This window comes from Rhipicephalus microplus, chromosome X (assembly GCF_043290135.1).
Source record: "Rhipicephalus microplus isolate Deutch F79 chromosome X, USDA_Rmic, whole genome shotgun sequence".
Taxonomy (NCBI): domain Eukaryota; kingdom Metazoa; phylum Arthropoda; class Arachnida; order Ixodida; family Ixodidae; genus Rhipicephalus; species Rhipicephalus microplus.
Genome location: NC_134710.1, coordinates 466,681,756 through 466,695,155, shown reverse-complemented (window position 1 = coordinate 466,695,155; position 13,400 = coordinate 466,681,756). Strand labels below are relative to the sequence as shown.

General features: G+C 44.9%; 1 protein-coding gene across 4 annotated transcripts in view; it reads left to right on the top strand.

The window, feature by feature from the left end:
• Positions 1-13,400, top strand: part of LOC119160826 (TBC domain-containing protein kinase-like protein) — a 146,235-nt gene that overhangs the window by 49,012 nt on the left and 83,823 nt on the right. For 3 of the 4 annotated variants that reach the window (XR_012887714.1, XM_075880744.1, XM_037413074.2), the window contains 2 exons: positions 2,162-2,249; positions 2,324-2,458. Coding sequence is in view for 3 of the 4 variants with exons in the window: in XM_075880744.1 (XP_075736859.1) it covers positions 2,162-2,249; positions 2,324-2,458 (223 nt within the window). In the remaining variant the exon portion in view is untranslated. The remainder of the gene's footprint in view (positions 1-2,161; positions 2,250-2,323; positions 2,459-13,400) is intronic. The other variant, XM_075880743.1, reaches the window with a different exon arrangement.

The following is a 13,400-nucleotide window of genomic DNA, read 5'->3' as shown; positions in this document are numbered from 1 at the left end:
CGCCTCCTTGCCTCGACTTTTTCTTCCGACAGTTCAATCCCTAGGCTGAGTGCCCGCTCACGCTCGTCACCTCGCTCCCGTTTTTCTATCTCCCATTTTCGCTCACTATCTACTTTGGTGCTATAAGAGACACGCGGACCTCCCTCAGGCTTGGTTTTACTACTAGCACAACGTCGCGCGTTCTTCACGGGAGCGTTCGTGAGCTTGTACTCTACTCGCTTTCTGTCAACTCTGATGCCGAAGCACCGCAGTAAAGCTGCCTTAGCTACATCGTACCTATTGAACTGTTCCTCGGAAAGGTATAGTAACCTACCCATCAAGCTGCACGGAAGGACACTCGATAAGGCGAGAGACCAATAGTCCTTGTCGAGCTCTAGTTCTCTGCAAACTTTCTCGTAAGAGGTTAGATAACTCTCTAAATCCTCGCCCACTTCGAATGCATGGATCCTCGAATTTACTTGAGCCAATCTAAGGTACTGTATTGATCTTTTTCTCTCTTCCTGTTTTAATTTCAGGCTTTCCTCCCACTGCTCTCTCTCTTTCTGTCGTTCCAATCTTTCTCTTTCTTCTCTTTCTTTTCTATCCCTGCTTTCCTTTTCTTTTCTTTCCCGTTCCTTTTTTTCGCGTTCCTCTCGTTTCCGTTCCTCCCGTTTCCGTTCCTCCAACCCTTTTAAAGCTTTTAACGCGTATCCAATATCCACCTCACTGGCGCTTTCCAAAATTAGCTCTAAAATTTCTGACCTGCCCATTCCTTTCTTAATCTTAATACCAAGGTCTTCACAAATGTACAAAAGACCATCTTTTAGCAGTGTCTTCACCTCACTGGCTTTTTGCGAGATCAGCCTCACAATAGCTGTCCTAACCATTCCTTCCTCTACTTCAATGCCTAGATGCTTACTCACAAGCAAAAGTTCATCTCTTAGCATTGCTTTCCACGACATGATTGCCGTTGTACTTTGGTCCTGCATCTCACACATAATTAGGTGATCCCTACAACTCACAAAAGGTAATCTCCCTAATCCACACACAATCCAGCTTCTAATAAACTCACACAATTGAAGCCTGGAAAGTCAAAGCAAAGACCAAGCACTCACCACAGCACAGCACCATGTCGCGAGGTCCATCTCACCGCTGCCAACCAGATGTAAGGGTTTACGAAGGAGGAAGTAGCACGCTGGAGGATACGAGAACAGAACATGGGTTTATGACTCTATTTACACATATTTACAGAACAGAAGGGATAGTGGTTTAACAAACCACGAGCGTGGTGGTTGAACGTTACATAGTTCAGAGCAAGGTTCAGAGCCCGATGTCCAGCACTCTGCCGCGTCGTTTTATGCCCTGTCGGGCTCCTCCTCTCAGAGTCGAACACCAATCACGCACACACAGGTGAGGGAGGCGAGCATGCAAGGTCCACGTGAACACTGCACAATGGTTGGCGCCAGCAGGGCTCTTCCGCGTCGTGTGTGTGCCGCCACTCGAGAGTTCCCATGATCCTGGCAGCATACTTCAAAGGGTCCGCCGATTTTGTTCGCTCAATTAGCGGGGTAATTTGCGGTGGCCGTTGGTCTCCTCCAGGAAGGTGCTGTCTCTGTTGGCCTCTCTCGAATGGTTAGCGGCGTCTTGGCGACACGACGTCTCGCCCTCCGGCTAGCACGTACAATGCCTGACGAGCATAGGCAGTCGGCCGGTCGGCTTGGTGACTGGGGATCAAAAGGGAGCGCCGCTCCTTTGTCAACTCCGGCGCCGGCCACGCCAGCCCTCCTGTCGCCCGACGAGTCGACGAGGCCATCAGTCACGCTGCTGCTCGAAGGGACGACCAAAGGGTTCGCACTGGAAGGACGGGACTTGCCTCTGCCCGCCGCCTGGTCTAGATAATCACTCAAATACTTGACAGCGTCTGGGCGCCAAAGGGATTGAGAGACGAATCCCCAGGCCAAACCTAACAACTTGAAGAAACCAATTTAAAAATATTAGCACTGGGCGTGTCAGAACTGTGCATTCTTTTTGTGTGCCCTGGTAGTAATCTCAAGCTCAGATTGCTCGTCAACTAAGTAGCTTTCTTTCTGAAACATTCTTGTACTACTGATGGGTGGTTCTGCCACCTTGCAGGTTTCTAAAGAACTGATTTTTCTAAATGGAGGTTTATGATTTTTTTCAGAAGCGGGGATGTGCCTGCTAGTCCGAGCTTCAGTAGTGACACCGCTGCATTGCCTGTAGTCATCCGTGAAAAAGACGTAGAATACCAGGCAAGTGACTTTATTTTTTTTTCTAGCCAAATAGCTAATATAGCCGAGCTAACAGGGCGCTGCTGAAAATGTAGATTCAGCGAATCATTCTTTACAATCGGCTCCTGGAGGCATACCCTTATCAGCAGCAGCGGATCATCCGGGAGGCAAAGCTGGATATCCCACCACTGTGCAGAGCCCTCATCTGGTCAGCATTGCTTGATGTGCAGGTAAGCCGACTGGTTTTTGGGGTTCTTTAAATGGCACAAGGGCCGTGCTTGGTCAAAGCTACTGGATTTTGAGATTCATGCGAAGAAATGTCACCTGGCATACAGCACCAACCAAACATTTTTAACGCTTTCAATCAATTAATGCCTTTCATATCTCAGTGCATATAAGCAAGACCAGCCCTTATTCGTAGTGTGAAACCATTGATACATCAGAGCTCTCATAGAATGTTTGGATATAAATAAACCTTTTGACTGTCAAAACTTCTTGCCGGCTTAGTTGGAATGGATTCACATTTTCGCCACTTTGTGCAATCTCACAACAAAGTTACATTGTGCTTGTCCCGGTGGGCTCTTTTCTTCGTCCTTGTTTGTTCCGCTCAAAGTAGATAAAATATGCTTTCACTCCCAATGACCAGTACAGTCGTCAGAGATTACAAAGTGACAGCTATGCACTTATTGTCAACAAAGACAAAACCAATCAAATTTGTACTCATCTTAGTTGAGTTTTTTTACATTAAATGGCCACTGGTACCTTTCTGTGGGGTGCAATTGGTGTTTCTGCTTTTATTGTATTACCATGAGGTCAAGCTATCTTTGAATCATGCTTTTTTTTTTTTTTGAAATAGTGAAAGAAACGGACCCTTCAAATAAAAATGTCTACAAATTGAACGCAAAAGTTTTTCGGTCAGTTCGCTGCAGCTTTCTGTGTTTTTATGATAACGAAAGGGCCAACATGAAGAAAAATTGATATGGGCTTATTCTTTTGTCCTCTAGAAAATGCCACCTTTACCACTACTCTGCCAATCTGGCCCATATTCATTGTCACAATAATCACACAGCATAGACTAAGGGTTCTGCTATTTGATAGCCGCAGTTATGATAACATGTTACAAAAAGTAGTCAGCATCTGAAGTCTTGAGGCATCCTTGTATAATAGCCCTGTGTGGTGGTGCTTTGAAGTCATTGTAATTGGCCATGTGTATTAGAAAAATTGTTTCACTGATCTCTCGTACAGCAATAGAGCAATCTGAACACAATTCAATGATGACATATGGCCCAACACAAACCTTGAAAGCTCTGCGTCATAGTATTCTGCAGTCTCCATAGGCCTATGGAGTCTGTGGTAAAAAGGTGCTTGCAGGCATGTGGAGGCCATTTAAAAGCAGTGTGGTTGACCCAATGTGCTTATGCCATGCTTTGGTGCCACCTTGAAGGATTTCTGGGGTATACTGAGAGCATTGACTATTTTGATTCACAATGGTAAGGCTGCTTCTGAGACTTCAAATAAGGCAAAGCAGTTGAGTTGATGTGCAACAAGGCCATCAGGTAGGCTGCTTAAAGGGCTATTAAACAACCCCGTAGTCCAAAAAATTGATATGAAGGGAAATATGCACACTTTTGCTATGTGAATGTGCTGCCACGAAAATTTTGCTAATGTGTATTATAATAAAGAAGTTAAGGGGTTAAAACATCAGTGTCAGCGAGTTTCGAATTTTCGCATGGCCTCGCCACCCTTCCCTACCATAAGGAGGAGAAAAGCACAGCCTGTCATCGTGCTTCCGCCAACTTTGGAAATGTAACACAACGTCAGCGATACGTCAGCGAATGACTGAGGAGGGCATCCCCAATGTAAGCAGGTGTTGTTGCAGCGCGAGTAGAAAACGCACTTCGAGAAGCACCCATCTTTCCTAGCGCTAAAGTAGCAAGATGCCTCTCTATCTCAGAGGCTTTCGTTCTGGCAATACCACTTCTTCCTGTAGTCTTGGGCTCTAGAAAACGGCAAAGGGCAGCACAGGAAATTGAAAATGCGGGCTGCATGGCCGAAACTGCATCGCTAAAGCACTGTTTCATTGGGCAAAAGACCAATCGACGAGCTCAGTAGTACATAAAAGTTGCCCATGGGCAAAGTTTCATTACTGTGCACATATGAGGAGGATTGGTCAGGCGAAGGAAACACGCGCAGGATCGTTTTTTAAGATGGAGAGTCTGTGTGGCGTGCAGGGCTGTAATAGTAAAACAATGTGATTGCTCTGCTCCACTGTACTTGTTAGTGAGCACGTTTGCAGGGTGTAAAAAAAAGAGATTAAAGCTAGTTTATTCGTTTTTTAAGATTACATCGATGAAGATCTCATTGACATGTTTCCACTTTGTACAAATTCATGATGACAACACTCATGCTCGCTTAGTGTTTCAATAAATGATTATTAAGTATTCTCTCTTCCACACAGGGATCACCCCAGATTGGCAAAAGGGCTTGCTAAACTATTCATTGGCACACTTGAAAAAAGCAAAAAATGGCACTCCTACATAAAAGCAGCCCTCACAAAATCGTGCGTGCATTTGATGAATAAGAGCATGTAGATAAAGCACCTAAGGGGATCCGGCTATGTAGACGAATTTGTTTTTTTTGGCTTGTGGAGAGGATCGCCGAGAAGTAAAAAATACAAGAGGCAACACAAGAGACAGGGATGGCTAAGGTGAGGGGGAGGCAGAACAGATAGCTGTTGTCTCTTACCTGCATAAAATCTCACATAAATTTTTAAAAATTTGTGTAATGTTATGGGATGCGGGTTGTATTTTCAGCCGAAAACAAATTGGCCCCGATTTTCCCAGTGGTGCAAAAGTTGACCGCAAAGAAAAGCAGTAAAGAAAGTGATGAATGTGACATGGTAGAAGGTTCGTTCAGTGCGAAAAAGGATCCCGTGTTCCTTTACCACGTGGAAAGGAATACTGCCTGAATTTGCACTTTTGCAAACATCAGAGCTTGCTTAAGGGGGCCCCGTACTTGCACTTAGCCATGCACTGCAAGGAGTGTACAGCCGTGGCCAGGTCTGTGTAGAGCCCGCGGACAGCCGGTTTTTGCTCTGCAGGGTGAAACCTTGAGGCAGTTTCGGGCTCTGAAGTGGTGCATCAGAAGCATGCGTGGCCTATTTGTCAAGCTGACCATGTCAGAGCCTGATACTGCCCCAAGCTTTCATCACACAAAGCGAAAACCGGCTGCTCGCGTGCTCTACACAGACGTGGCCGCGGCTGTACATGCCAGCCAAAGCTTTGTGTCGCAGTCATCATTTACTTGCACAAACAGAGAATGACCTGGGGAAATCATTAAAGCCTTTCAAATTGAAAAGGCAGGAAATAGGTGTAACAGCCAGGCATCTTTCTTAATACCAGATGCCTAATTGGTTTTTTTGGTTTAAACATTACAAATCAGCAAAATACCTTTCTCGTTCGTGAGTTGTTTAACACGTGCTTCTCAGATGTACGTCATTTTTTTTATTGGTCTATTGCTGATATACCTTGTTTTTAGATGATGAATGTGGGTATAGTGACGTGCATGTGCGGGATGCATATAAGAACATTCTTTTCTGAATACAGATTTTTTCTTGCGTGGTAGCAACTGACTCTAAAGTTTTCTTTCTTAGTATTTGTGCAAAGTGCACTTTTTGTCATAAACCTTTACCCACACACCCACTTGGCAGTTCATCGTCATCATCAGCCTGACTACGCCCACTGCAGGGCAAAAGCCTTTTCCATGATCCCCCAATCAACCTGGTCTAGTGTTTTACCTTCAAACTTCTTTATCTCAGCGATGCTAACCTGCTAACCTGCTAACTTTTTAATCTTATCGGCCCACTTAACTTTTTGTCTCTCCTTCGTGCATTTGCTTTCTCTGGGAATCCAGTCAGTTACTCTAAAAGAGACACTAAAGTGAAATAAAAATTTATGTCAGAGTGAAAGCTTATTGTATGACGTCTAAAATGACAATATTATCAACAGCAGTGTCCTACTTGCCCAGAAATCAGGGTCAATACATGAGAAGACATGTGCTACATGTAAGACATTCGTAAAATGATCCTGATCATGTGAGAGATACCATTTACAATTAATCACTAGTAAACGAACTAGATGCACCCAATAGAGAACCTTTCGTGCATCAAGGGACATAAAAAATGCTGCTTGTTCATTTCTGTTTGATTCATGGAAAAAACTGCCGCATGATACTATGGGGAATGGCGTGAGTGAATCAAAAGTTCAATTTTCGCCTAGGTTAAATTGGGCAGGTCGTACCATGTAGCAGGGCCAAGTTGAACCAAGCATGTCTGTCATCTCGGAGGCTATGCCAGGAATTTATTCAATGCGCGTTGTTGCTGCTGTGGCTCCCGCAACTTTCGTTCTTCTGCTACTAGTATCGGGGGGCCAAGCAGTAAAGCCAGGCAACATTATGCACGGCAAGAGGCGGGTAATTTGAAGTGCGCTAGTCCGATGCGAACCACTAAAACGTCATTTTATTTCAAAATAAGCACTTCCATCTTTGGCACAAAAGTAACACTATGAGGTTTCTGAAACACTATTTAAACAATCAACCTCAACTTAATAGTTGCCTTTAGTGTCCCTTTATTGACTAGTGGTTATCCTGCCTACGTGCTACGTGTACAGCTCATGTCTATTTCTTCTTTTTGATTTCAACTATGATATCTTTAATCCTGTTTTGTTAACTCTGCTCTCTTCTTGTTTCTTAAGATTATACCTATCATTTTCCATTCGTTTGCTTGCTCCATCGTCCTCAATTTAAGCTAAATCCTTCTTGTAAACCTCCATGTTTCTGCTTCGTAGGTGAATACCGGCCAGACGCAGCTGTTATATACCTTACTCTTGAGGGTTAGTGGCAGATTACCATTCATGATTTAAATATGCTTGCCAAATGTGATCCACTTTATCTTTATTATTCTAGTTATTTCACTCTCGTGGTTCGGCTCCACGGTTACTTGCTGTCCTAAGTAGACATATTTTTTTACAACTTCCAGCATCTCTCCACCTATCGCAAAGTGCTGTTTTCTGCCGAGACTGTTGCACATTACTCTGCCGAGACGGTTGCACATTACTTTAGTTTAGTGCATATTAATTTTCAGACCTACTCTTCTGCTTTCCGTGTCCAGTTCAGTAATTATGAGCCGTAATTCGTCCCCCAAGTTACTCATCAAGGCAATGTCAACAGCGAATTGCAAGTTACTAAGATACTCTCTATTAAGTCTTATCCCTGACTCTTCCCAATCTATGGCCCTGAAAACTTCCTGTAAACATGCGGTGAATAGCATTGAAGATATCATGTCTCCCTGCCTTACACCCTTCTTTATTGGGATTCTGTCACTTTCTTTATGGAGAACGATGGTGGCTGTGGATCCGCTGTAGATATCTTCCAGTATTTTAATGTAGGGTTTGTCGATGCCCTGATTCTGTAGTGCTGCATTACTGCTGATGTTTTGACGGAGTCAAACACCTTCCCATAATCTATGAAAGCTATGTATAGGGGTTGGTTGTATTCCACGCATTTCTATATTACCTGATTGATAGTATGAATATGGTCTATTGTGGAGTAGCCTGTACAAAATCCTGCTTGGTCCTTTGGTTGATTATACTCTAATGTAGCCTTAATTCCATTAGCTATTATTTTTCTGACCATCATTATCAGCCTGACTCGGCCCACTGCAGGGCACAGGCTTCTCTCATGATCCACCAATCCACCCGGTTTTGTGCTTTCTGTTGTCACGTTATACCTGTGAACTTTTTATTCTCATCAGCCCTCCTATCTTTCTGTTGCCCCTCCGTGTGTTCGCCTTCTCTGGGAATCGGAATACAGGTAAACTTTTTTATAAGGGGCATGCTCCGAACAGCAATTCTTGTCTCTTACCGTATTTACTCGATTCTACCGCGCCCTCGATTGTAACGCGCACTCGGTTTTCACGTTGAAAAAAAAAAAAAAGATTAAGACATCGGTTGCAACGCGCACCCATTTTTCTCGTTGGCCCGCACGATCACACTACTCGGGAAAACTACTCCTTTCGGGAGCGTCTTCCGTTTAAATATGAGGTACGGGGGAAGCTTGTGGCTATCTGACGTGCAACGGAGCATTGCCGTCACTCTTGTTTTACCGTGGCCCTATGTCAGCATGCAAACTTGCTTAGCCCCCTTCTTCTCGACGGTTGTGGTGCCAGGCATGTCGAAGTAAAGAGGCGTCTGATCGGCATTCCCGATTTGCCCAAGCAGGTAGCCGTTGTTGTGCCGCCAGTTTAGGACGAACCTCTGAAAACTGTGAAGCTTTTTTTCGTACTCCTCCGGCAAGTTTTGGCCCATGCTCGTTCGCTTTCGGAGGGAAAAGCCTTTTCTCTTCATAAAGTTAGTTAGCCAGCACCTGCTCGCTTTGAACTGGCTCCGCATTAGCCCTTTTTCTAAAGCTAACTGCATAGCCCGCACCTAGAGCAGTTCTGTCGTCACGGGCCGCTCTGCCGCTCGCTGCTCAAGCACATACTCGGCGAGCAGCTCTTCAATTTGCGGAAACCGGCCCTGCTGTAGTCCATTGAAGCCTTTGCGTGAATTTTTGCTGTCAACAATCTTCTGCTTTTGTTTCCGCCAGTCCCGCACGCACCTTTCGGGAACTCCAAATGACCGCGATGCGGCCCGATTTCTGTCTGTTTTGGCACACGCAATGACTTTTTTTTTAAAAGTGGCATCGTGGTGCACTCGTCGAGTTTTTGGAGTCAGCCCTTCTGTGTATTTGGAATTGCTGGCCCTGCATCGCACGAAAGAGGGAAAAGAAAGAGTGCGAGGAGGATGCTAGTGCCAGCCTCAGGATTGCTCGCGCGCTATTGGTTCGCCTCTGGAGGTGACGTACTGGTGACGCATGACACCGGCTAAACTTGCACATCTGCAGCTCATTTTCAGCCATACTCCCCGCTCTGCCTTAGACCCTCTCCGGCTAAGCGGCGCAGCCCCCGCCATAATCCGTGGTAACGAGGGACGGGGTCTGGATTACACAATAAGGTAGCGAAGAAAAGACTTCAGTTGGGTGCTCGAGCTGCCTATTCAGACGCCATGGAAGCCTCACAGAGGGCATTGTTAAATCCCCCAAGATTGCCCGCTTCGTGGTCATTTGAAGCAAAGACATGGGGCGAATTTTCCCTCAGCCGCTGATCTCCCGAAGACACGCCGGTAGTCACTGTCTTCGCGGAGTCACGGAAACAAAGAGAAGTGTTTACGGCTGTTCCATCGTGCCGAAGCACCCTCGCCCCTTCGTTGTCTTGGATATATCGCTACCGTGCGGCGAGGAGGCCAGCGAGGGAATTTCAATAAGATGGCAATAGCACGGTGATGGTTTCGATGAGCGAAGAGGTTCAGACTGTCAACGTGAAGTGCCTCGATGACACCTTCAGCACAGACAGCAGCAATGCAACTAATACGACGTGGATCGTCCTATTAGTTGCTTTGCTGTAGCTGGCGAGCCACTCGTGCGCATCTGTTCGTGCAGAGGTCGACGAGGAGGCACTTCACGTCTGATGGGCCAGCCGAACTGGCGTCTATTTCGCACGTGCGCGAGGCTTCCATGTCATTCGGAGTGGCGTCGTTGACCGAAACACGCTTCACGTTTGATGTGTTGGCGTCTAATTCAGACGCGAGCGTCTGGGCGTCTGCCATGATAGTCGGAATCGCGTTTCTGCAAGGGCAGTTGGAACTAGTATGGTGTGTGACAGAAGTGCGATGCATGTGATTGAACGTTAGATGGTAATTTCGAACTTTAATTCGCACATGAGCGTCGACCATGTCAGCAGTGGCGCGTATGATGTAGTGGTTGATTGAATAAAACAAAACAAAAAAGTCACTCTTCTACAACTCTTGCGGGTAGCACGGTTCGGCTCAGCTCTTGCAGGGAGAGGGAAAGAGAGATGCAGAAAGGCAGAAGGGAAAAGTAGAGAAAGAGTGTGGCGGCAGGTTGTGGGTGCTTCCCTACGATTGAACAGCCAGAAAAACTCCGCGCATTCTATCGCGGGTGCATGCGTGCGTCCGCAGCACGTCACCTACAGGCGTGCACGTCCCCTACAGAGAGGAATCAATAGTGCGCGAGCAATCTTGACGCTGGCACTGACGTCCTCCTCGAACTCTTTCTTTTCCCTCTTTCGTGCGATGCGGGGCCAGCAATTCCAAACACGCGGCCCTTCCATGCCGTCGATGCTAATGAACTACAAGATGACGAACTCCTCAGCGCACGTACGAAGTGCCGCACAAGGGAAACACACAGGCAGAAATGGCCGACGCGCCATGCCAAAGCATGTAGGGGACGGCCATTTTGGAAATGCCGATGGCAATAGAATGACCGTATTCATTTTTTTTTTTCGCACCCGATTTTAACGCGCATGCGATTTATGAACTCGCTTAACCGGAAAAAAAGTGCGCGTTAGATTCGAGTAATTACGGTATATTAGATGTCTCTTATACGCAGGGTATCTCGTATTCATTTTCTTATCGACCCGTATTTATTGTAGGCACACTGGTATTTCTTATACCAATTTGTCTCTTATATTAGTGTCTATTATAATGAGGTTTGACTGGAGTTTGTAGAGAATAGACAGTAAGCTGATCGGCCTGTAATTTTTGAAGTCCTTGACATCTTCTTTCTTATGAACGAAAAGGATGTTGTCTTTCTTTCAAGATTCTGGTACCCTTTCCGTCAAGAGACACTTCGCATATAAGGTGGCCACTTTTTCTAACATAATGTCTCGCCATCTTTTAGCAGGTCTGTTGTTATCTTATGCTCACCAGCGGCTTTGCACCTCTGCATTCCCTCTAGGGCTTTCCTTACTTCCGCTGTCGTTACTGATAGGATGTCAAATTGCTTTGGGTTATTATTGCTTCTTGCTATATCGTCCTGGTTGTTTCGGCTTCTGTTCCCATCTTGGTAGAACTCCTCCACTATCTCAACTATCCTATCCATATTGGTTACTAGTAGGAAGCCAAATTCGATCCTTTAGGCTATTATTGCTTTTTGTGATATCAAAGTGGTTGTTTTGGCTTCTGTACCGCTCTTCGTAGAACTCCTCTGCCGCCTCAATTATCCTATTCATATTAATTATAACATTGCCTTCCTTGTCCTTTAATGCATACATCCGATTTTTCTCGATGCACAAGTTTGCCTTTGCAGCTTTTAGACTTCTTCTGCTTTTACAACCTGCTAAATTCTCTCCATGTTATACCTTTTCATGTCGGCTACCTTACGCCTTTTGATTAACTTCGAAAGCTCTATTTTGTCGGTTGTATTTGAGGCTTTCATAGTTTGTCCTGTCTTAATGAGAGTTTTCGTCTCCTGATATAGTTTGCCAGTGTCGTGTCTAGTGACTGTACTTCTGACTTCCATTGTGCACTCTGTTGATACTACTAAGATTATTGTTCAATGTGTCAACGCTAACTTCGGTTACCTCGTTTAGAGCCACAAATCTATTCTAAAGTGAAACTCTGAGTCCCTGTACTGTTTCTCACAACGCGAGCTCATTAAGGTGGCGATTGTACTGTCACCATCTTGCGAGTAGGTTCTCCTGGAATCACCAGAAGACTCCACTAAGTCACATTTGGAAATAAAGGGAGAAAAATGCGCTCACCACAGTCGTAGCATGCGACAGCAAAGAGCCTCCCCCTGCTGTAGCTAATCCATTTTTTTCGAGGTTGCTGCTGCTTTCATAATTTCCTTTGAAAGGTTTCAAATTTGCTTGATGCTCTCTTCCCCTTCTCCCTGAACTCCCTGAATAAAAAAAAAGCATGCCACAGAGAGCCCTACTCCCATGCAACTGCCCAGAAAAGAGGAGCCTCGCTGTCTCTCTCTCTCCTGGAAATGGTGACCTTACTCTGAGCCACGCTACTGCAAGGATTGCTGGAAATAATAGTTCGGTTTCCGAACCCACTTTTTCTCACCCTCTGTAAGAAAAAGAGTATAAGACTATTCGTTTGTGCAGTAACTTCTTGAGAAAATCGGCCAGTGGTCCTGAATACTTGCAGTGTTGGGTCACGGGAAACAGGCCCCACCTTGTGCATGTGCACAGTAATTACAGATTTCTCCGCAGTCACTAAATTTGCTTCTGCTGTACATACAGTGGGGGTATTGTGCGTGGTCCGCTTAATACTTATGTCGCTACATACTGAAGCTACCCGAAAAGCTCTTTTTGACTGCTTCCTGAGTTACATTACACCAATCCCCTTCTCAGTGCCTTGCAGTGAGCAAAAAATGCTAATTTTACGTGCATGAACAGCAGAATGGATTGGCCTTTTTGCCAGCTAAAACATTACAAGCCTGGGTTGCCACTTTTTTTTTTTTTAAACCTTCAAGAATATGAGTAGGTATTAGGGTGACATTGATCATGTTGTGGTACAAGCGTAGTGCAGGCAGAGGGAAAGAGTAGGTCAAGCAATGCGACATTCATACTTGCAGGGTGTACTCATACACATATACATGAATGCACTTCTCAGCTTTAGTGGAACATATGACTGTGAATTCCTTTAGCTATAAAACGAGTTCTGCTCCCACTGTAGCTAATTAGTAAAACAAGTGTGAATTGCACTTTTATGGGAGTATTGATTAATAAAATGTGTAAGGGTTCTTTCTAGGAGAAACCGAACTTATCTGTACAGGCCAAAAGTTGATTCCTGAAAACTTACCCAAAAATCGCTTAGCACAAGTGCACCCCAGATAAAACATAAATCCGTGCTTCATTTGCAACCACCGCCTAAGAAACTAAATTGTTTTATTCACAAGCGAACACAAGAAGGAAGCAATGCAACTCAAAGATCAGTGATTACGTGTGACTGTGCTTTGTATATAGGTGATAGTCACTCAGTGTGATCATGAATACACATATATGTGCAAATACTATAACTTATTTACTACATGGGTTTATTTAAACACTTTGTATTTCTCAATTGACCGTGTACTCTCCCCAAGTATACCCTACTCATACTATCACACAAATAGCAGCACTTTCCTAGCATGCTTCAGAAATGAATTTACAGTGGTGTAAAAATATTAGGAACCTTTGGCAACGAATCTAATGATACCGTATTCACTTAGATTTATAATCGAAAAAGTACATATTTCAGATTTGCCTTTGACAGTACTCGATTCAGT